Below are 23837 nucleotides of genomic sequence, written 5' to 3'. Positions count from 1 at the left end.
ACACCAATCCCTGGTGCCTAAGTGGCTTATGCCCGCCCCCCCTGCCACCCCGGGAGAGTGCTGCCCCCCCAAATAAAAAACACACACACACCAATCCCTGGTGCCTAAGTGGTTTTTGGCCCCCCGGTGGCAGATCGGCCTAATAGAAATAGGCCGATATGTCCCTAAGGGGGGCAGAAATGGCCTAAAATAAATTTGCGCCCCAGGGGAGTGACCCTTGCTTAAGAGTTCGCTCCCCATTTGTAAAAAAAAAAAAAAAAAATGCCTGGTAGTTTCTAATTAAAATAGGCCGATCTGCACCAAGGGTGGCTAGAAAAGGCCTAAAATAAATTTGCCCCCCAGGGGAGCGACCCTTGTGTGAAATTGGTGCAAAAAAAAAAATCCATAGTGCTTATTGGTTTCTGAGTCTCCCCGCACCCCCCTTTGGGGGCAGAATGGCCTTAGAAAAATTGGCCAATCTGCCCCCAAGGTGGGCAGAAATTGCCTAAAATAAATTTGCCCCCCAGGGGAGCGACCTCTGCCTAAGGGGTCGCCCCCCACATGTAAAAAACTACATGAAAAACTGATTTTAAAAAATGCCCCCCTTGGGGAGCAGCTCTTGCCAAAGGGTCTGCTGCCCTTGTACATCAACATAAACACAAAATCTCTGGTGTCTAGTGGGCATTTCTGCAGCCCGATTACTTCACGATTGGGCTGCAGTAATGCTCAAAGAGACATCAAAAGAAAGGCCTTTCCTTTCCTCTGATGCCTCTCTGCCTGCCCCACCCTCAGATCGGTAGAGAAATGCTTGAATTTCTCTTCAGATCGCGTTGGAAGCTGAGCTTCCAGGGCAATGGGGGCAACCTCTGATGAGGTCAGCAATTGTGCATTGATTTGGGGGTTGTAGGCACGGGGTCAGAGTTGGAAGAGGAAGCGATTCCCCTTCCATCCCTGCCCCGGGGATGGGGGGGGGGGTGAGGCCCACGGGGGGAGCGCTAGGGCTCCCCCCTGTGGGCCAGGCGCAGGACGTAACAGTTACCTCCACGGCACCCAAGGGTTTAGCACGGAGGCACTAAGCTAACTTTTGTATATCTCCTAACTGGAGATATTAACACACACAAATATTTCAAAACAGGTAGGTACGAGCATATAATAACATGTGGGGGATCAAACCATATTTTTACAAATTGGATAAATAAAGACACAGTTGACCAAGACTGACACAAGAATCCTAAAGACTGGGAAAGTACTAGAATACCAAAGGTAATCAGCAGTGTTCCCCAGGGGCCTGTGTGCAGAGGTGTTAATTAGTGTTGTGTCCCATAGGATAACCTTACAGTACGTCGTGGTTAGGATAAGGTTGGTAATAGACCCTTCCCAGAGGACCCCGAGGAAACCCTTTGGAGCAAGGAAGGTTCAAATCCAGAGAAGTGGAGTACCTACACCAGGGAACCCAGGTGCACAGGGGGAAGTTGGGTCAGAACCTCCTGTTGAAGTCAGTAGAGACATCTGATGTCCAGCTGCTACAGTGATGCGTGGACCAGGTCGGTGAAATCCTGGCATGGATTCCTGGCAAGGAGCACCTGTGAAGAGAGGGGACAGACTCCAAACCACCCAGAGACATCCAGGGGGTGCAGGACGGCAATGCCCACCCTTCTTGTGGTTGATTTTCTGTTGGATGGTTGTTATCAAGATGCAGCTGCGGCGTCCAGGTGATGCAGAGGAATCCCATCAGTTGTCCACCAGCTGTCCCACGCCGGTTGTCGAATTCAGAGGGGTCAGTGGTCAGTAGGACCACCAACAAGCCTTGGCAAATGTAAAAGGAGTGTTACACAAAGAGGTGCAGTAGTGGGGACCAGCAAGAGCCAAGTGATTCAACCTTTACAGGTAAGTCAGGGCTGGCCCTCAGCATAGGGGAGAGCCGGCAGGAATCAATGGAGAATCCAAGAGTACCCTGTGGCAGCAAGCACAGGGAATCGCCAGGATGCCTCAGCAGCGCAAAGAAGATGGATGCCCACGTTGCAGATGTTGCAGTGAGGATGTCAGTCTTAGGGCTGTGTAATGCTGAGGCTGGGACTTCTTGGAACTAGGAGGTCTTCGAGCTGAAGAGCTAACAAGCCTTGGTGACTGCAACAGATGCAGTGGACAGGGGTTACGTCCCAGCAGCTCCATTGGGGGACCTTCATCTTCCTAGTTGCAAAGAAGACAAGTCAGACCTCTAGAGAGCCACAGAACCACCCCACCTGTGTTGCAGAGCCTTGAGGAGTCTGTGGGACAGCAGGATCCGCAAACCAGTCATAGACGACGAGGTGCCTGCAGTTGCAGAGGAGTGACTCCTGCACCCAAGGGAGATTCTTTCTGGATGTCCTTAGTGCAAGCAGACTCCTTGTAACTCTGGAGGATGCACAGCCATGGAGGTTGCAGCGTCCTTGCAGTGCACAGGGTCAAAGCTGCAGTAGGCGCCCCCATACCAATTTCAGTCTTGTTTTAGTTCCCGGCGAAGTCCAGCAGCAGAATCCGGTGTCCAGGTCGCAGAAGAAGTTGTGAACAGGAATCTGGGGTCCCACCCTCAGTGGAGTTTTTAAATATTCCGGAAAGGGGTTTGGACGACTACTGAGATGACCCACCTATCGGGGGCGGGTCAGGGAGGCTTCACAACTGGACTGTCCAGTCAGTTGCTCCCAGGGGCCTCTGGTCATAATTTTTGCAAGATGGCAGTATCAAGTGGAGGAGGGCACCAAATGTGCCCTTCAAAGAAGTCTGGTGGCGTTCAGGAGCACCCCCACCCTAACCCAGAGACATCTATTTCTAAACACCTCTCCTCTAAAGGAAATCCTTTTATTCTGCCTTCCCCTTCCACAGTTAAGCTCAGCAGCAGGAGAGCAGACTAGTGTCTGGGGTCAGCAGCAACACTGGCTTGCATGCAGACCATGCAAGGCTGAACAGGCTGACAAGGAGGATCCTCTAAGGAACACCTAAACTACATGGTCTCATGCAACTAACACTAGAACCAATGTAGTTGCATGATTACAACATGTTTGATACCAAACATGACCAGGTTCGGAGAAGCAATTATGTAGTTGGACATCTTGTGATGGCCAGTGTCCACTACATACTTTAGAATAGTTTCACCTCACTTACAAAGCCCAGAAAATGGATTCTGGGGTTTGTAGGGGTATCTCTGCCTGTGCAGGGATAGCCTCACACTTAGAACTGTGCATCCTGCTCTTAGGCTGAAGGGTCTTCCATAGGGGTGACCTATAGTGTTAAAGTGTAATGACCACGATATAAGGTAAACCTTATATTTGGGGTGAAATGAAATGTGTATGCACCATTTCACACAGGCTGCAATGGCAGGCCTTTAGACACAGTTTGCATGGTCTCCCATGGGTAGCATAAAATATCCTGCAGCCCCCAGAGAACCCCTGGTGTATCAGTTCCCTAGGCACCTAAGTACCATACACTAGTGACTTACAGTGGTACACCAGTATGCCAATTGTGGGGTATAAGAAATACTTACCAACCAAATTTGGGGAAGAGAACACCGACACTTGGGTCCTGTTACAGTCAAAACACACTGACCCCGAGCAAAAAGTGGGGGCAACCATGTCAGAAAGATCTTACTTTTATTTTACAAATTTAAGCTATTTAAAGTTCACAACATTACACAATTTGAATGGATCGCAGGCCAGCCATTTAAGCGCAATGGTTTTAGTTGTTTTAAAGGGGGGGTAATGGCAAAGTGATGAGGTTTTAATGCTTGATTTAATGAGCTTACTTGGTATATTTGAAATCTGTACACAAGACGGTACCATTTATCTCCTCCAAGTAACTCAAAAGGCCAGGAACATATGACACGGGAGGCTGACTGATGATAATGACTGAGGTGGTAGGGAATGCCATGCAGTGAGACCCAGTGGTAAGGTGGGAGCAAAGTCAGAATGATTTTAAACTCAATGCTAATTTGTACTGAGCTGAATGTTCAGTGGAGTGCCATTAACATATTTACTGATAGGATGGTGTACACAAGGTTACGCTCCGGTTCTGTTTTCTGGAAGTGATTCTGAAAGTATTGCTAATAGTAGAGAATGTATTGTCAGAGAATTGTGTTGACAAACTAGGACATTAAGTATGTCTATTCATTTCAGATTTTGAATAGAGACTTTGGTGTAGAGGAGGGGGAGCTGTAATCAAGATTTCCTGATATTAATTGGTCTGCAGGGCACAGCAGTGGCAGTCAAGAGAAACAATTCCAGGTGCATGCTGAAGTTGACCTGTGTTCCCATTTTTCTGGTAGAACAGGAGTGCATTTGGTATAAATATTCTGGGTTTTGAGGACTTCATAATGAGCAAGTATAAGCCTATCCGTGGCCTATTGACAGTAAGACAATTTTACATACCAGATTAGAGGATGAGGCAAAGGAAAGAAAAAGATGATTTGCACGAAGTCGCACAAAGGTATTAGAACCAAAAGAGGGGATTTCACTAAGATTCCTCAGAACTAATCTTTGAGGTACCTTGTCAAGGAGACAGATTGGTGACTAGAATCATGGCAGCAAAACACTTTAGTGTGGTAGTGAGGTAAGAGAGGAATATTTCTTGTAGCTCAGCTTGAGATTCTCGATGATTCTGTGGTTGCTTGTTTAGTAGGGTGACTGACAGTGTCAAAGGCTCTAGAAAGGTGGATAAGTTTATTAATGGGTCAGTGATGATCAAGGCAAGCAGAGGGGGTTATAAGCTTTAATAAGTGTCTTAAAACAGACTGAAAACTCACTTGTTGATGAAATTACAAGGCCTCCTAATGAACCAGCCCTCAAAGTATCCTAATGGACTCCTATCTGTCCCCTTCTTGACCATACACCTACATCGTCTACTACTTCCCTCTCAGTCTGAACACTAAGATAACTACAACTTCTTCCTCATTTTTATCTGTCTATCCCCATTAATCCCTATTGTTCTCCCCAATCTTAACCTGCCTCTGTCCTGCAGCTTGTTTCCAGTGTCAGGCCTTTAACAGGTCAGTTCCTGCTGCCCTGCTGGATCCTCTTCTGGTAACATTGGCAGCATCTGCATGGACACTATTCTCAGACCAGGTGTCTGCCCCAGCTTACTTGAGTTTCTTGAGGCAGATGGTGACCTGGCTCCGTTACTGTATGCTGTGATGACACTCTCCAGGAATGTAGCCATCTCCTGTGGTGCTCCTGTGTGCCCCATGTTCTGTAAGGACTCCAAGTCATGTGAGGAGTGTAACTTGCTGCAGCCCGAAGGTGATCTAAGAACACAAAGCCAAGCTGTACGTTGTCGAGCACCACAGAAAGTCGCATAAGGTACAGTCTCTCAAAGTCAATGATGTGGACCTATTTCTGCTCTCTGGGCTGGTCCTGCAATAGGTCGTAGTCTCCGCCATGTCTTCGGTAAGTGAAAGTCCAAAAAGAAACACAAGAAGTTCAAGCAGACCTCGTCCTAGCCTTGTCTCTTTCAATCTGAGAAGTCTCCAGGACACCAAGGTGCCCCACGGTCTTCCTTCTGGTTCCCTGCTGAGCAGAATATTCTGCAGTGTCAGAACTACAGAATGAAGCATTTAATGAGGGCATTCTCCACATCGTTTGCATTCTCCTGGCTCCATCTGGTGTTTCTTCTGGCCCCATGTATCCGCAGAGCCCTCCAGTCGGGTTGCCACCAGAGCCTCTGTCCTCCATGCCGTTCCTATATCCTGAGCCATCTTTGGGTTCAGCTCCGACTCCAGAGCCTACTCCACACCTGGCACCAAGATCCATCCCGTTTGTGCCTCGTCACCACTGGTACAGACTCCTCGATTGCTGAAGGAGGATGCCACTCACATTGTTCTGCCCAAACTGAATTCATTTTAATCTAACTAGGCTCAAGTGCAGTTAGTACATGTTTGGCCCCTATACACTAGCGCTGATAAGAAATCGTCTTTTCTTAGCAGCCACTCTCCAGTGCTTCAACAACTATTCATATTGGGCTCTGACCAGAGCCACTCACCTTTTGGTGATGATGGTGGGAGTGACTTTACCCACAATATGATGGACAATTTTCAAATGAACCAGCAAGAGGACAGTTGGCTGCACACTCCTGTGACACAAGCCTGCCCTTCCTCCCCTCTTCCCCCCCCCCCCCTTTTCACCCTAAGGATATTCCATGGAAGAGTCTGCTTCTTTCACTCTAATCATTACCCAGGCATCTTAAGTCTTAGAACTGGTAATTCAGGCTTCCACTAGCAGGGTTAACATTTGTAGGGAGATGGGTTCTGGTTACAGTACCCCCCTACTTTTTTCTGGGTTTTTAGATGCAACTTGGACTACAGTTCACTGGGTTCCTGCTAACCAGGTCCCCAGTGCTAGTTTCCCTTCCCTAAAGCAAGATAACTGATTATTTGATCCCCAAGTGACATGGCCCTTCTACCCCTGTAAGTCCCTAGTGAATGGTACCTAGGACATGGGGACTATGAAGGGCCCCTCAGAGCTGCAACACAACTTGTGGCACTTTGAGGGACCCAGCATCAACCTTATGCAGACTGCCATTGCAGGCTGCATGACAAGGTGCTTCCAAAATAGCCATGTGTGCCATGGCCCCTATCACTGCATGCAAAATATGTAAGTCACCGCTCTTGCGGGCCTTACAGCCCTAAGGCAGGGTGCATTATATTACATGTTAGGGTATATGTGCGGGAGTAAATATGCCCCTACTATGTCTTTGTCGATTCCTAGACCTAGTAAGTGACCGGGGAAGCCAATTTAAATGCATGTGCTGGATGTAGGAGGTTAGCTCAGTTTATGGTGTACACCTTTTTGTGGCAACCGTTAGTGATAGTGTTGAGTGCCTAGATTACCAACGTTCTCTCTGGGTAGCAATGGAGAGCAGCTCAGGCTGATCAAGGAGGAGTGTAAAGCACTTGTAATACCACAGAAGTCAGTGATGTTCTCGCAAGAAAGAACCACATCAAATGTTAGAATAAGTAAAGTATTCTTTATTATAACAATAGTACTATCCTAACATTGGCATATCTCCATTTGGAGATATCTACACACACAAAATATACGCAGAAACAAACAGGAAAAGCATAGGAATGTATAGGACCCTATAAGGAGGGGGGCAACCATATATTGAGAAAGTGGTATAAGAGTGGAGGTGCCCAACCAGGGTAAGTGTGTTAGGATTCCAGGGGCTGGGGGGGGAGTATGAAATCACCCAAATTAGGTAATAGAAATTCCCCAGGTGCCCTTGTGCAGAGGTGTTACCTAGACGGGTGTCCCATAGGCAAACACAGGACCGTCGCGGGTGTAATTTTCAGGATTCAGGATCCTGAGGAGACCAGTTTCCATAAGAAAGGTTCAAAAGTGCCCCACCCATGGATACCCAGGAAAGAGGAGCACCAAACACCAGTGAGCAGAGGTGATAGCTACAAGGAAGAATGTTTTCAAAGTAAGCAGGCAAAGTGGGCAGTTGTGAAGAGGTTCAAAAGGAGCACACAGCAGAAAAGTAAGAACTAAGGGCCAGATGTAGGAAGCCTTTTGCACCTCGCAAACTGTGAAAAACGCAGTTTGCGACGCGCAAAAGGCTAAACGCGATGCACAACCTCAAATTGCGGGTCGGTACCGACTCGCAATTTGAGGCTGCGACTCGCAAATAGGAAGTGGTGTTCCCTTCCTATTTGCGACCGCATCGCCATGCTGAGTTGGTTTGTGACCGCGAATGCGGTCGCAAACCAACTCAGTTACCATCCACTTGAAGTGGATGGTAACTCATTCGCAAAAGGGAAGGGGTCCCCATGGGACCCCTTCCCCTTTGTGAATGCCAATAAAATATGGGGACCTCTTCCCCTTTGTGAATGCCAATAAAAATATTTTTTCAGAGCAGGCAGTGGTCCTATGGACCACTGCCTACTCTGAAAAAACCCAAACCAAATGGTTTCGGAATTTTTCTTTTTTGCAGCTCGTTTTCCTTTAAGGAAAACAGGCTGCAAAAAGAAAAAAGAAAACTGCTTTATTCAAGAAGCAGTCACGGACATGGTGGTCTGCTGTCTCCAGCAGGCCATCATCCCTGTGAGTGCCTAGACTTGCTATAGGGTCTCAAACTGCGACCCACCTCATTAATATTCATGAGGTGGGTCTTTGCGACCCCATAGCGAGTCGCAGAAGGTGTCTGAGACACCTTTCTGCATTACATTTTGTGAGTTGCAAATTGCGGGTCGCTAGTACTCGCAATTTGCAACTCGCAAAATGTTTTCTTGCTACATCTGGCCCTAAGTTCAAACCCCGTTAGGGCATTATGAAGGGAGAAGGAGGATAAAAATGGGTAAGACCCTCAAGAAATCTTCCAACAATGGGAGATTTAAACAAGGAGAGTTGGTAAAGCAATCGGATGAAATCGAAGAGTGCAGACAAACAACCCTTGAGAGTGCCCAAGCAGGGCCCTGCTGGGCCAGAGAAAAAACAAACAAAAGAACCCCAGATAGAGGGTCAGAGAGGGGGGTCAACAGACTTGTCTGTACACCATGCCACAAATTTGTTCCATCGACAGGCGTAAACTGTTTTAATGGAGGGACGCCTCGCTGCCAAGATAAAGCTACAGTCTTTGGACGGGAGGTCAAAAGTGACATTGAAGTGGGGTGAAGTGACTTTGGAATTGTTTGTTGGAGTCAGTGGGGAGCCTCATTTGTCCAGCTGCTGTCGCGATCCGTCGACCCATGTCGGTGGAACTGAAGGGTGGATTCCGGACAGAAAGAACTTGAAAAAGAAGGGGGCTATGACCAGGCCACTTGGAGCTGTCCAGGCGGTGATAGTTTCCTAACACAATGCCCACCCTTCTTTGGGAGAAGTTCCTGCAGGTCGGTGAAGGAATGAGTACAGCTGCGGAGTCCAGGTCATGCAGGAAGATCTTTGGAGTCAGCCACGTGCTGTCCCAAGTTGGTTGCCCGATTGCAGAGGGGGTCCAATGTTCTGCAGAACCACCAACAAGCATTGGCAAAAGCAGGAAGAATCTGCAGGGAATTTTGCAGGATTTTGGGGACCAGCAAGGTCCAAGCAACTCAAACCTCAGAGAGGAGTCAGGGCTGGCCCTCAGCAAGCAGGAGAGCCAGCAGAAATCGTTGGAGCCCCCACGAGGACCCATGGTCTGCAGGCACAGGTAGTCGCAGGGAGACCTCAGCAGCACAACTAAGGAGTCCCATGCTGCAGGAGTTGCAGGGTGGATGCTGTTCTTGGAGTTGGAGTGCTTGAGGCTGGGATGTCTTAGAGCTCGAAGATGATCTGGAAGAAGAGTCAACAAGCCTTGGTAACAGCAATTGACGCAGTGCACAGGAGTTCCATCCCAGTGGCCACAGCAAAGGCCTACCGTCTCCCTAGTTGGATAGAAGACAAGATGGACCTACAGTGGACCACAGAACCACCGCCTGTGTTGCAGAACCTTATTGATGTCCGTGGGACAGCAGGATCTACCAGCCGGTCATTGTCGTTGAGATGCCTGCGGATGCAGGGGAGTGACTCCTTCACTCCAAGGGAGATCCCTTCTTGCTTCCTGGTGCAAACAGTCCTTTTGACCCTGGAGGATGCACAGCAACGAATGTTGCCGAAATCTTGCAGGAGCTGTAGAAACAATGTTGCAGTGGGAGCCCTCCCAACTGGAAACAGTCTTGTTTTAGTTCCTAAGGCAGACCAGCAGCGGTCCTAGAAGCCAGGGTGCAGATAAGTCTTCAGAGGGTCCCTTGTAGAGTCTTGCTTGACGGATCTAGGGACCCACCCTCAGGGGAGACCTTAAGTAACCCTAAAGAGTTGAAAACTATCTGTAGTGTCCCACCTGTCAGAGGAGGTCCGGGACGTTACCCAGCTGTCCTAACCATTCATACTCTCCCAGGGGCCTCAGCACATCTTATTTCCAAGATGGCAGAATCAAGCAGCCAGCTTTCAGAGCTCTGTGCACCTCCCTAGGGGGAGAGCTGGACAGGGTGGTGGTTAATCCCCTATCCTTTATGTAGTTTTGCGCCAGAGCATGAACCAGGGGTTCCTGCACTAATGCAAACCGTTGTATGCGAGTAGGGCACCAATTGTGCCCTTCAAAGTAGTCTAGTGGCACTGAGAGGCCACACCAGCCCAGAGACACCTGGCTCTAAAGGACAGGAGGTCACACCTCCTTCCTAAAGGAAACCCTTTGTTCTGCCTTCCCCTGAATAGGCACAGCAGCAGGAAGGCAGAACAGTGTCTGGGGTCAGCAGCAGTGTGGGCTGGCATGCAGACCCTGCAAGGCTGTACAGGCTGACCTGGGGGATCATCTAAGGAACCCCTAAAGTACATGGTATCATACAACTAACACTGGAATCTGTGTGGTACATGATTCCAACATGTTTTCCCGTAGACTCTCATTATCCTAATGAGGCTACTGGATTTGGGCACTAGAATCATCTGAATTTTGTGGAACTGAGTCCAGTTCTACACCATGTGTCAACTGTTGGCCTAATCCGGGTTTTCCGGCTAACTAGCTGCGCCTCATCTCTGCCCAAGAGCAGGGATGATTGTGGCAACTGGGCGCATGACAGACATGACTCTTCAATAGAATTGAGGTCTATCAGATCTCATCCTTTTCTCTCAGTTACATTAGTCTCACATATGCAAAGACAAACAGAGGCAGAGAATGGTTCAATAAGGTTTATTGAATTAACTGTATCTTATTTAAAATGGCATGAATAAAACACGCTAGAAGCAAAATGGTGACAAGAAGAGTGAAACACCAGAACACGCTCACCATACTGTCACTATGCTTTCCTACCTAAGTTATGTTAGAGTACAGCGTGATAAGCTGTAATCCGCCCTTTAGGTTCCCCCTCCTGGGAAGGCATCATCCGCCATACCTGAGCCAAGGAAGCCTGTTGTCTAGAAAGACACCAACCCCATGTGGGCCAGAGATTCGGTAGTCTAAGGAAGCAGCTGTAGTGAAGGCAATCAGCATGCATTTATGGTGATCTGGCTGGAATCTCCCTGTAACATGTATGGGACAGAGAAGTGGTTTATAATAAAACAGCTGATGTTCTGAGGAAATGTCCCCATGTAAGGATGTGTATGTTTCTGTGAATGTCGGAGACACATCGTACCACTTTGCCGGCAACTCTATCTGGCTGCAGCCTTGAGGAAAGCACAAAGTTATACCAAGCATGCTTAGGTTCAGTGAAGCCATTATGTAGTTGGACTACTTGTGTTGACCAGTGTCCTCTACATATCTTAAGATGGTTTCTCTGCACTTACAAAGCCCAAGGAATGGAGTCTGGTAATTGTAGGGGCACCCCTGCTCATGCAGGGGTGTCCTCACACTCCGGAAAATGTATCCGGCCTTGGGATGAAGGACTTACCATAGTGGTGAATTAGTGTCCAGGTGCAGTGACTGCAATATACGGCAAGCCTTATATCTAAAGTGAAATGTGCATGCACCATTTAGCACATGCTGCAAAGGCAGGCTTGCAGACATAGTTTGCATGGACTTCTGTGGGTGGCATAAATACATGCTGCAGGGCATGGGAGACCCTGGTGTACCAATACCCTGGGTATCTAATACCATATACTAGAGATTTACATGTGTGCACCAGTATGCCAATTGTGGAGGGGGGGGGGGGTGTAAAAGTTACCGTACAACCAAATTTAGAGGAGAGAACACTGACACTTGGGTCCTGATTAGCAGGAACCCAGTGTACTACAGTCTAAACACACTGACACCAGGCATAAAGTAGCGGTAACTTTGCTAGAAAGATGCTACTTTCCTTCAGGGGTCCAGTTCTTGGAGGGGACTGTGCAAGAACTGCAGTGGTGGCTTTTGAACAGCAATTGGTTCGGAGGCAGATCCCTCTCCCTTCCCCAGTCTGTTCTGACCGTAGTGACAGATGTCACTTCTCCTTATCGATCTTTTGATGCCCAGGCCGATCAGGTTAGCACTGAAAGAATTCTTTTCCCTCTCTCAAAGGTAAGTGGTTCAGGTGTTCATGGACACCACCCCCATGTGGTGCTGCAACAAGTGGGGAGGGGTGGAGTTGTGGTCCCTTTGTCAGGGGGTTCTGTGCCTCTGGACATGGCTGGAACATCAGGCATATCCCTGGTAGCCCAACATCTGGAGATTTCTCTGAACGCCAGAGCAGACTAACTCAGCTGTCAATGCCTGGTCGATCATGAAAGGCATCTCCATCTGGAGGTGACGCAAGGTCTCTTTCAGCAGTGGGGAGAGCCTTGGTTAGATCTGTTTGCCTCTGCAGAGAGCGCGCAATGTCAGCTGTTTTGCATGTTGGAGTTTCCATGGCGGTTCTCACTCGGGGACGCTTTTGGTCTCAAGTGGAACTCAGGCCTTCTTTATGCCTTTCCACCTATACCACTTCTGCCCAGAGTTCTTAAGAAGATCAGGAACGACTGGGCCCAAGTCATCTTGGTGGCTCCGGACTGGGCATCGAGAGTATGGTATCAAGAGCTTTTGAGTATGACCATCGATTCTCCAATCAGACTGCCTATTCAGGAGGATCTTCTGTTGCAGCAGCGAGGGAAGGTTCTCCACCCGAACCTGTCCATTCTCCTCCTTGCATGGAGATTGAGCGATTGCAATTGACAGCTTTTGACCTCCCGTCCAAAGACTGTAACTTTATCTTGGCAGCGAGGCGTCCCTCCACTAAAAAAGTGTACGCCTGTCGATGGAACAAATTTATGGCATGGTGTACAGACAAGTCTGTTGACCCCCTCTCTGCCCCTCTATCAGGGGTTCTTTTGTTTGTTCTTCCTCTGGCCCAGCAGGGCCCTGCTTGGGCACTGTAGGAAGTTGGCTCTGTATGTGCTATTTCAAAGTAAGGAATAGCATGCACAGAGTCGAAGGGTTCCCCTTAGAGGTAAAATAGTGGTAAAAATAGATAATACTAATGCTCTATTTTGTGGTAGTGTGGTCGAGCAGTAGGCTTATCCAAGGAGTAGTGTTAAGCATTTGTTGTACATACACATAGACAATAAATGAGGTACACACACTCAGAGACAAATCCAGCCAATAGGTTTTGTTATAGAAAAATATCTTTTCTTAGTTTATTTTAAGAACCACAGGTTCAAATTTAACATGTAATATCTTGTTTGAAAGGTATTGCAGGTAAGTACATTAGGAACTTTGAATCATTTCAATTGTATGTATACTTTTCAAGTTATTCACAAATAGCTACTTTAAAAGTGGACACTTAGTGCAATTTTCACAGTTCCTGGGGGAGGTAAGTTTTTGTTAGTTTTACCAGGTAAGTAAGACACTTACAGGGTTCAGTTCTTGGTCCAAGGTAGCCCACCGTTGGGGGTTCAGAGCAACCCCAAAGTCACCACACCAGCAGCTCAGGGCCGGTCAGGTGCAGAGTTCAAAGTGGTGCCCAAAACGCATAGGCTAGAATGGAGAGAGGGGGGTGCCCCGGTTCCGGTCTGCTTGCAGGTAAGTACCCGCGTCTTCGGAGGGCAGACCAGGGGGGTTTGGTAGGGCACCGGGGGGGACACAAGCCCACACAGAAATTTCACCCTCAGCGGCGCGGGGGCGGCCGGGTGCAGTGTAGAAACAAGCGTCGGGTTTTCAATGTTAGTCTATGAGAGATCAGGGGATCTCTTTAGCGCTGCAGGCAGGCAAGGGGGGGCTTCCTCGGGGAAACCTCCACTTGGGCAAGGGAGAGGGACTCCTGGGGGTCACTTCTCCAGTGACAGTCCGGTCCTTCAGGTCCTGGGGGCTGCGGGTGTAGGGTCTTTTCCAGGCGTCGGGACTTAGGTTTCAGAGAGTCGCGGTCAGGGGAAGCCTCGGGATTCCCTCTGCAGGCGGCGCTGTGGGGGCTCAGGGGGGACAGGTTTTGGTACTCACAGTCGTAGAGTAGTCCGGGGGTCCTCCCTGAGGTGTTGGTTCTCCACCAGCCGAGTCGGGGTCGCCGGGTGCAGTGTTGCAAGTCTCACGCTTCTTGCGGGGAGTTGCAGGGTTCTTTAAAGCTGCTTCTTGAAACAAAGTTGCAGTCTTTTTGGAGCAGGTCCGCTGTCCTCGGGAGTTTCTTGTCGTCGTCGAAGCAGGGCAGTCCTCAGAGGATTCAGAGGTCGCTGGTCCCTTTGGAAGGCGTCGCTGGAGCAGAGTTCTTTGGAAGGCAGGAGACAGGCCGGTGAGTTTCTGGAGCCAAGGCAGTGGTTGTCTTCTGGTCTTCCTCTGCAGGGGTTTTCAGCTGGGCAGTCCTTCTTCTTGTTGTTGCAGGAATCTAATTTTCTAGGGTTCAGGGTAGCCCTTAAATACTAAATTTAAGGGCGTGTTTAGGTCTGGGGGGTTAGTAGCCAATGGCTACTAGCCCTGAGGGTGGGTACACCCTCTTTGTGCCTCCTCCCAAGGGGAGGGGGTCACAATCCTAACCCTATTGGGGGAATCCTCCATCTGCAAGATGGAGGATTTCTAAAAGTTAGTCACCTCAGCTCAGGACACCTTAGGGGCTGTCCTGACTGGCCAGTGACTCCTCCTTGTTGCTTTCTTTGTTCCCTCCAGCCTTGCCGCCAAAAGTGGGGGCCGTGGCCGGAGGGGGCGGGCGACTCCACTAAGCTGGAGTGCCCTGCTGGGCTGTGACAAAGGGGTGAGCCTTTGAGGCTCACCGCCAGGTGTTACAGCTCCTGCCTGGGGGAGGTGTTAGCATCTCCACCCAGTGCAGGCTTTGTTACTGGCCTCAGAGTGACAAAGGCACTCTCCCCATGGGGCCAGCAACATGTCTCTAGTGTGGCAGGCTGCTGGAACTAGTCAGCCTACACAGACAGTCGGTTAAGTTTCAGGGGGCACCTCTAAGGTGCCCTCTGGGGTGTATTTTGCAATAAAATGTACACTGGCATCAGTGTGCAGTTATTGTGCTGAGAAGTTTGATACCAAACTTCCCAGTTTTCAGTGTAGCCATTATGGTGCTGTGGAGTTCGTGTTTGACAAACTCCCAGACCATATACTCTTATGGCTACCCTGCACTTACAATGTCTAAGGTTTTGTTTAGACACTGTAGGGGTACCATGCTCATGCACTGGTACCCTCACCTATGGTATAGTGCACCCTGCCTTAGGGCTGTAAGGCCTGCTAGAGGGGTGTCTTACCTATACTGCATAGGCAGTGAGAGGCTGGCATGGCACCCTGAGGGGAGTGCCATGTCGACTTACTCGTTTTGTCCTCACTAGCGCCCACAAGCTGGCAAGCAGTGTGTCTGTGCTGAGTGAGGGGTCTCCAGGGTGGCATAAGACATGCTGCAGCCCTTAGAGACCTTCCTTGGCATCAGGGCCCTTGGTACTAGAAGTACCAGTTACAAGGGACTTATCTGGATGCCAGGGTCTGCCAATTGTGGATACAAAAGTACAGGTTAGGGAAAGAACACTGGTGCTGGGGCCTGGTTAGCAGGCCTCAGCACACTTTCAATTGTAAACATAGCATCAGCAAAGGCAAAAAGTCAGGGGGCAACCATGCCAAGGAGGCATTTCCTTACAGGCACTCTCAAGGGTTGTTTGTCTGCACTCTTGGATTTCATCTGATTGCCTTACCAACTCTCCTTGTTAAATCTCCCATTGTTGGAAGATTTCTTGAGGGTCTTACCCATTTTTATCCTCCTCCTCCCTTCATAATGCCCTAATGGGGTTTGAACTTAGTTCTTACTTTTCTGCTGTGTGCTCCTTTTGAACCTCTTCACAACTGCCCACTTTGCCTACTTTCTCTGAAAACATTCTTCCTTGTAGCTATCACCTCTGCCCACAGAGTGAGCAAGCTACAGGCTCTTTCCTCAAAGCCACCTTTCCATCTCTCTCCATCCTGACAAGGTGTGGTGCTTCATACCAGGGCTTCCTTTCTTCCTAAGGTAGTCAGTCCCTTTCATGAAAGCCAATCCATCACTGTGCCTACTTTTTATGCACCCTCACATCCTTCCAAGGAAGAGGAGAGACTCCACCACCTGGGCCCAAAGAAAAGTGTTGGTGTTCTATCCTGAATGTACAAAAGAATTCCGGGTGGAAGATCAACTCTTTTTGGGTTATGTGGGTGTGAAGAAAGGTGGGTCTGTGCAGGAGAGTACTATCTCTAATGGGTTGTACTGTGCATTAAAATGTGCTACGTATTGGCTAAAAAGCATCCCCCTGAGGGCTGGCACACTCACTCTACTAGAGCAACAGCTGCAACCACTGTCTTAGCATGCAGATTTCCAGTCCTGGGCATCTGCCAGGCAGCAACATGGGCATTCTTGCACATGTTTACCTAACACTACTGCCGGGATAGTCGGGTCCAAAGGAACGGGTAGTTTGCCCGTTCTGTCCTGCAGGACTTCCTAGTACAATCTTGGTTTGCAGACCCTCCTCCAGTGATGGTACTGCTTGGGTATCTATTCTAAGGTCAGGAATCTGCAACAAAAAATCTCTATCAGATGAACAGGTTACTTACCTTCTGTTATCAGTTATCTAGTAGAGACGTATTCTAGTTGGAGATTCCTTACCCACCCACCCATTCTCCCCGCTCTGTGTACTGATTTCCAGGAACAGGGACTCATTTCCAGGGCCCTAGTTCTGGCGCATCAGGGTCCATGTTTTTCATGGCTCCGCGCTTCTGGCGAATAAAATTGTGAAAAACTGATATCAGTGTGCCCTGGTGACACCTTTATACGACCCGCGACATTATATCCAGCAACCTAGACTCTGACGGACGCGGAGTTGACAGATGCCACCTAACGACGCACAGGGGTACTGCTTGAAGAAAAATCTCTAGATTCAGATTGAGCCCTGGGGAAATTCTAAGGTAAGGGATCTGCTACTAGAATGTCACTACCAGATCATTTGTTTCTGAAGGTAAGTAACTTGTTCTTTAGACATTCATTTGAAGGACAAATTATATACTTTTTGTAACGCTCCCCATCATCTACAAAGGTCCCAATTTGGTGAATCCCCACATATGTGGTTCTTTCAATTCACCAGTCGGCTCTACACCTGAAGGCAAAGATAAGTTTAGGAAAGAAACTGACATAAACGCACATGAGTGGCGCTTATGTGCAGCTCCGTTTGTCACTTCCACGCTGGAGCAGTGTTTACTGGGAGCCGCGTGATGCCACCTACCAGTGCTGTTCCTTTCCAAAAACAAGATTACTTGCCACTTGATCCCCAATGGACCAGGCCCGTTAGTTCCTTTGCAAGTCACAAGTAAATGGTACCCCTGGTACCTAGGGCAATGGTACTAGAGAGGGCCCCTCAGAGCTGCAGCACAACTTGTGCTATTGTGAGGGACCTCTAGGAAAGTACCATCTTTCTCGTATGGTTACCCCCACCTTTTGCTTGTTGTCAGTGTGTTTATACTGTAGGTCACTGGGATCCTGCTAACCAGGACCCCAGTGGATGTGCTCTCGCCTCTAAATTTGGTTGCTGGTAAACCTTTTACACTCCATAATTGGCATACTGGTGCACCTGTGTAAGTCCCTAGTATATGGTACTTAGGTACCTAGGGCGTTGGTAAACCAGGCATCTCCCATGGATTGTAGTATGTATTGTGCCACACATGGGAGCCCATGCAAGCTGTGTCTGCATCCCAGCAATTGCATCCTGCGTGAAAGCCTTACATCACAGTCACTGCATTTTGGCACTGTAAGTCACCCCTCTGGTAGGCCTTTCAGCCCAAGGGCAGGGTGCATGTCCCGAAGTGTGAGGGTACCCTTGCATAAGCAGAGTACCCCTACAAACCCTACATTCCACTCTCTAGGCTTTGTAAATGTGGGGAAGCCTTTTTGAGACATGTAGTGGACACTGGTCAGTATGAGTAGGCCAGCTATATAATGGTTTCTCCGATCCTAGGCATGTTTGGTATCAAACATGTTGGAGTCATGCAACAACACGGATTCCAGTGTTAGTTGCATGTGGCCATGTACTCTGGGGGGTTCCTTAGAGAATCCCCCAGATCTGCCTGTACAGCCTTACAGTGTCTGCCTGGCAGCCCGCGTTGCTGCAGACTCCCAGACACTGTTCTGCCCTCCTGCTGCTCATCCAGCTCAAATAGGGTAAGGCCGAACAAAAGGTGTCCTGTAGGAAGGAGGTGTGACCACCCCCTCTCTCTGGGCTAGGGTGGATGGCCTCTCCACGCCACCAGACTGCTATGAACAGCACATTTGGTGCCCTCCTAACTTAAACCGGTTTGCACCAGTACAGGGACCCTTGGAAACAAGATGTGCAGAGGCCCCTGGGAACATGTGACGGGTAGGTCGGGTGGATGACGTCTCTGACCCCTCAGATAGTGCCCAATCCCTCTTTTGGGTTTATTTAAGGGTTCCCCTGAGGTTGGGTCCCCAGATTCGCTGAGCAAGACTCTACAAGGAACTCTCTGCAAGATATCTTCTGCTCCTGGTCTCTAGAACTGCTGCTGGTCTGTTTTCGAACCTAAACATGCCTGCTCCGGGTGGGAAGGCTCCCATTGCAACATTGTTTCTGCAGATCTTGCAAGAATTCTGCAACATCCAATGCTGTGCATCCCCCAGGGTCACAAGGACTGGAAGCACAAAGGAATCTCCCTTGGAGAGGAGGAGTCATTCCCCTGCATTCACAGACACCTAAAGACGTTGACCGGGCGGTGGGGTCCAGTGTCCTACAAACATCAACAGGCTCTGCATCACAGATGGTGGGTTTGTGGCCTCCATCTGGTCCTGCTTGTCTTCTAACCAACTTGGGAGCTGGTATGCCCCTGCTCCTGCCACTGGACTAGAACCCCTGTGCACCGTGACTGTTGCTCTTGCCAAGGCTTCTTGACTTCCTCCAGGAGATCTTCAGATGCCTTGAAGCGCCGGTCTCCAGCACTCTGCAACTCGAAGATCAACCCTGTCCTGCAACTCCTGTGACGTGAGACTTCAGTTTTGTTGTGCTGCTGAGGCTTCCATATGACTCCCTACGTCCATCACCTGTGGGTCACTCGTGGGGGCTCCAATGACTTCTGCTGGCCATTCTGTGTGCAGCGGACCACCCCTCACTCCCCCCTCCCCCCTCAAGGGTAGAGTCTCATGGACTGTGCTGGTCCCCAAAACTCTGCAAATACAGCTTCAGCTCCTGATTGCATATGCCAGTGATTGTTGGTGACCTGGCTGGTCATTGACCCTCCTGCAATCCAGCGACCATCAAGGGACTGCTCAGGATGACTCCTGGGGATCTACTGCAGCTTTTAGACCCAGTAGCTGGACTTCTTCCACTGACTTGCAGGAACTTTTCCTCTAGGAAGGTGTGCATGGCCACCTGCACAACCTGGGCACCTCCAAGGGTGCTAGACCCTGTCCCCTTCCTTTTCAGGTCCTCCAGGTCCGGGAATCGGTCCCTGGGTTACGCTTGCCTGGTGCACAGGTTATGACAGCAGCTGGACATCTGGGGCTTCCATTGACCTCAGTGAGAGTCCCTTCTCCGCTATGCATCCGGGTCCCCTGGTGTAGGTACTCCTGTGTTTCGGGTATGATTTGGTGGGGACACTCTCCAATCTTTCACTTGCCTGCTGGTTTCCCCTGGGTCTGCAGGGAAGGGTCCTGAAACGCACCAACTTTAACCACTACTTCCCTATGTTAGCCTATGGGACAACTGGGTAGGTAACCTCTCTGCACCTGGTCGCTGGGCACACTTACTGTACTTACATCTGGTGCTTTCATCCTTCCCCAGCTCCTAGCTAAGTAACATACTCACCTTGGTTGAGTTCACCATTTCGCATTCTTGCTTAGTTTTGCGGTTTGTCCCCCCTAGGGGACAGTACATTTTATGCTATTTCTGCTTATAATCTTGTGTAGATATTGTATTTAAATGCCTCCAAAGGGAGATATACCAATGCTAGTGTAGTAGTTAGTGCTGTAATAAAGAACCCTTTATTTTTCCAACACTGTGTGGTTCTTTATTGTGAGTGAGTTACTGTCTGACTACTGTGGTAGTGCAAGTACTATACATTCCTCCTGGATAAGCTTCAGCTGCTTGCCTTAGCTATCCCTTGAGAACTTTTCCTATCTGGACACCTAAACATTATCACTAAGTGTTGCCTGGACTCTGTATATGGTGCCACACTATGGGTTTACACAATAAACTGAGCCAGCTTCCTACAGGACCCAGCACTAACTCTATTCATACTGCCGTTGCAAGCTGTGTGACAGGGTAATCCCAACATTGAAAACACAGCATGGCACGCAGTTGTCTACCTTGTCTGCCCAAACACTTCTTGTAATACCTGTGAGCGACCTCTACAGCAGGCCTTCATCCCTAAGACAGGGTGCATTATGTTACAAGTGAGGACATATGTGCATGAGCAAATATGCCCGTACTATGTCATTGTCTATTATCAATACCTAGTAAGTGTGCAGGGATTCCATTTCAAATACATTCGCTGGACAGTGGTTACTGTGAGTTCCCCAGCTACATGATAGGTTCTCTGAACATAGGAATGTTAGGTATCAAAAATCTTATTTTGTTTAATAAACCCTCAATCATTCCAGTGATGGTTTAATTAATAAATGCACCCAGGGTGTGGTGCTGGTGAGCTCACTGACTGGATCTGGCCAACTACCACCAAAAGATACAAATCTGCCCTCCCAAGGTGAGAGCCTCTGCTCTTGAGATGTAAGAAAATAAGCCAGCCTGTCTGGGCTGGGGTGTTGCACACCCTTCCCCACAGGATGACCTGCATTCCAAGGCAGGAGCTCTAAAGAAGCCCACTGCCTTTGATATGCAGTACTGGACTTCCTCAGAGGAAGATGCCAACCCTTCTGCCTCAGGGCCCATCTGGGACCTGGGCAGGCGGGAAAATCAGCAGAGCAGGAGGCATCCGACACTACCAGACTAGGGGGGCCTGCCTGAAGTGGATACCACTTTAGAAATTCCACCACCTAGCTTGTGTTGGAATTTATTAACTCTGGTTAGGGTGATTCCCACTCCCCCACAGGAAGTGGTTGTCTTAGGGATGTAGTGACCCCAAGGATAAATAGCTCTTTGGTTACTACCCTTCACTCCTCTTAATGCCCCCTAAATTGAGTATTTAGGCACACCCTAATACCAGATCCTAAGGTCTTCCCTGGACCCAAAAGAAGTGAATAAGAATTCTGTACCCAAAATCTGAGGCGCATGACTGACTTGGCACCTGCCCTGCCTGCCTGGTGCACCCAACCCTTGAGGAGCAACTGACCTGTCCTGCTGCTGCCTCCTCCAAGAACCGAGAGAGCTACCAGTTCTTCGCAGATTGCCAGGAGGGACTCACTTGGAGCAGAGGAGCTACACCCCTGTATCCTCAGGCGCCCAAGAAAACCCTGAGAGTTCCGGGACTGCCAAAAAACCTGACACTGGACATCACCACTGCATCTGAGCCGCCTAGCCCGTGTTGAAGTGTCCCAACCATGTTAGCAGAAGAGAAGCTCACCCTGTGCTTACCCACTGTGGACTTCACCATTTGCCAGTGGTTGTTGATCTGGTTGGTCACTGACCCTCCTGTCCTGCAATCTGGCGACCGTCAAGGAACAGCTCATAGGTGACTACTGGGATCTTCTGCAGCTCCTGCCGACACCCCCCCCACCCCACCCCACCCCTACCACCACCACCACCACCGCCTGGAGGACTTCTTCATTCACTGACTTGCAGAGGGACTGCACCTTTAGGAGGGTGTGCATTGCCACTTGTAGCACCTGGGCACCTTCCTTTTCAAGTCCTCCACATCCGGAATACTTCCCTGGATTACACTGGCCTGGTTCATGGGTTGAGACAGCAGCTGGGCATCCGAGGGTTCATTGACACTCGAGGCTCGAGGAGCAACTGACCTGTCCCGCTGCTGCAGCCTCCAAGAAGCAGGGAGACTGCTTCACCAATTTCCAGGAGGGACTCCCTTGGAGCAGAGGAGCTGCACCCCTGCATCCTCAGGCACCCAAGAAAACTCTGAGAGATCTGGGACTGCCAAAAACCTGACACTGGACATCACCACTGCAGCCGAGCCTTCTAGCCCATGTTGCAGTGGGTCAACTTTGTTCGCTGAAGAGAAGCCCACCCTTTGCTCACCCACTGTGGACTTTACCATGGCCTCTGCAGACTGTTTCTGCAACCCCCTCCTCCCTGCAACCGTGAGTGACCAGGAGGCAAAACACGATGTCCTAGGACACCTCTAGGAGTGTCTCTCTCTGTTACTGCATGAGTGTCTGTGCCATAAATGCTTAGCCCTACCCTCTGATATGCCTAACTGCTTGACCACACTACCCAAAAAGAGCATTTGGGATTTTATCTATGCCTCTGTGATACCTCTGAGGATTGCTTCTACTCTTTGCACAGTGTACCTCATTTTGGTTTATATAAAGAGCCACCTTCCTACAAGCGCGCAGGAGCAATGCTTTTGAGTTTCTGGATCAGTGTTGTGCATGGGGATATACACAAGGTGAGGAATCTGCTGTTAGAGTATCAATCATAAAGAACATTTTGTGAAGTTATGATATGCATTTAATTTGTAATATACAATGTGGTTGTCTGATGCCCTCATTTGCAAACAAAGTACAGTAATAAATAAGATGTTAGGATTGAAGTTTATTTGTGCATTTGTATGATTTACCAATGCCTTAGCCTAACATGCATTCTTCATTGGCATCCTAGGACTTTGCAGATATTACATCTGAACCAAGTTTAGAAGAAGAAATGGAAACAAATGATGGTGCCTTTGAGGTCAAAACAGCAACCACTGCAACAACGCTCCTCTCCCAGGGTTCAATGCTCACTGTGATGCAGATCCATCAGCAGTTGTGTCTGAGCTCTGCCCGAGCCTTCTGGTACCAACAGAGCACATCGCTCCACCAGGCAAAATATTACCTCAGTACTTTCCTTTCCTGCTACCAAACTAGTTCAGCTGTGATCGCACACTTCTATCCCATGATGGGTATGTATACTTAATATATGTAGGCCACCCACAGAGATGTTCAGGTGTTTGCTTTTTCTCTGTAACCCGCAAAATGTTTTAGTTAGGGACTGTAATCTTAAAGCAATGGATTTTCACTCTTTCTCGGTCAGTCTATTGTGTGGCAATACCAGCATTCATTTCTTTGAAAAATAGGAATGTGATAGAGGCATCTATTTGCAGATTCATTACCTTAAAATTTCCCCCAGGTGTCAGTCTGGATCCGGAGATTGTTCTCGAGCAGTACCTCTGCGTGCCTTTAGATGGTGTCGATTAGCTCTGCATCTGTAGTCAGCATCATCTGCACTGGATAGGACATTGCAGGTCCTATATAGGTGCCATCCCTGCATGCTGACGTCAGTTGTTTTGTTTCTGCTTCAGCCAGTGCTGATCCGAAGAGAGCTACCCCTCAGTCATTTTTTGACTGACCTTTTGTGACTTTTTTTCTAAGTTTTTTTTCTAATTGTTAACTCCTGATGTGTTGAAGATGTCATCTAGGAAGACCAGGTTCAACCCCTGCAGATCCTGTCATCAGTCAATATCCGTGACAGATCTACTTTGCATGTGTCTTTGGTATTAGGAACGCAACCATGACCTAAAGTCATGCTCTAAGTGTCTGGGCATGCATCCAAAGGCATTGCCATTCTAAGTCTGCATATGCGGAGCCTGTGTCTGGCCTGACTCTGTGCCTCCCTGATTTTCTGGGAGCAGAGGCAACCCGTGCCCAGCTCAGAGTTTTATGAGACCGTGCACCTCATTTGTGGTCAGCAGTTTTGCGCTCTGGAGTTTCCAATCCACCTCTTGCTCTGAGACCCTTTTTGTCTCAGGCCCTCCTGTATGCCTTTCCGCTCATACCACTCCTGCCCAGAGTTCTCAAGAAGATCAGAAATGACAGGGCCCATGTCATCCTCGTGGCTTCGTACTGAGCATGGAGAGTCATGTGTCCCAAACTTATGCATATGAGC

At 49.0% G+C, this 23837-nt stretch overlaps 1 protein-coding gene across 1 annotated transcript in view; it reads left to right on the top strand.

Moving 5' to 3' along the window:
• The window catches only part of MDN1 (midasin AAA ATPase 1), a 1740009-nt gene that overhangs the window by 1275547 nt on the left and 440625 nt on the right, over positions 1 to 23837 (top strand). The window contains exon 65 of the mRNA XM_069235499.1: positions 22575 to 22854. Coding sequence (XP_069091600.1) covers positions 22575 to 22854 — 280 coding nt within the window. The remainder of the gene's footprint in view (positions 1 to 22574; positions 22855 to 23837) is intronic.

The sequence above is a fragment of the Pleurodeles waltl genome, chromosome 5 (assembly GCF_031143425.1).
Source record: "Pleurodeles waltl isolate 20211129_DDA chromosome 5, aPleWal1.hap1.20221129, whole genome shotgun sequence".
In the NCBI taxonomy this organism is placed as follows: domain Eukaryota; kingdom Metazoa; phylum Chordata; class Amphibia; order Caudata; family Salamandridae; genus Pleurodeles; species Pleurodeles waltl.
This window is presented reverse-complemented; position numbering and strand designations above follow the sequence as displayed.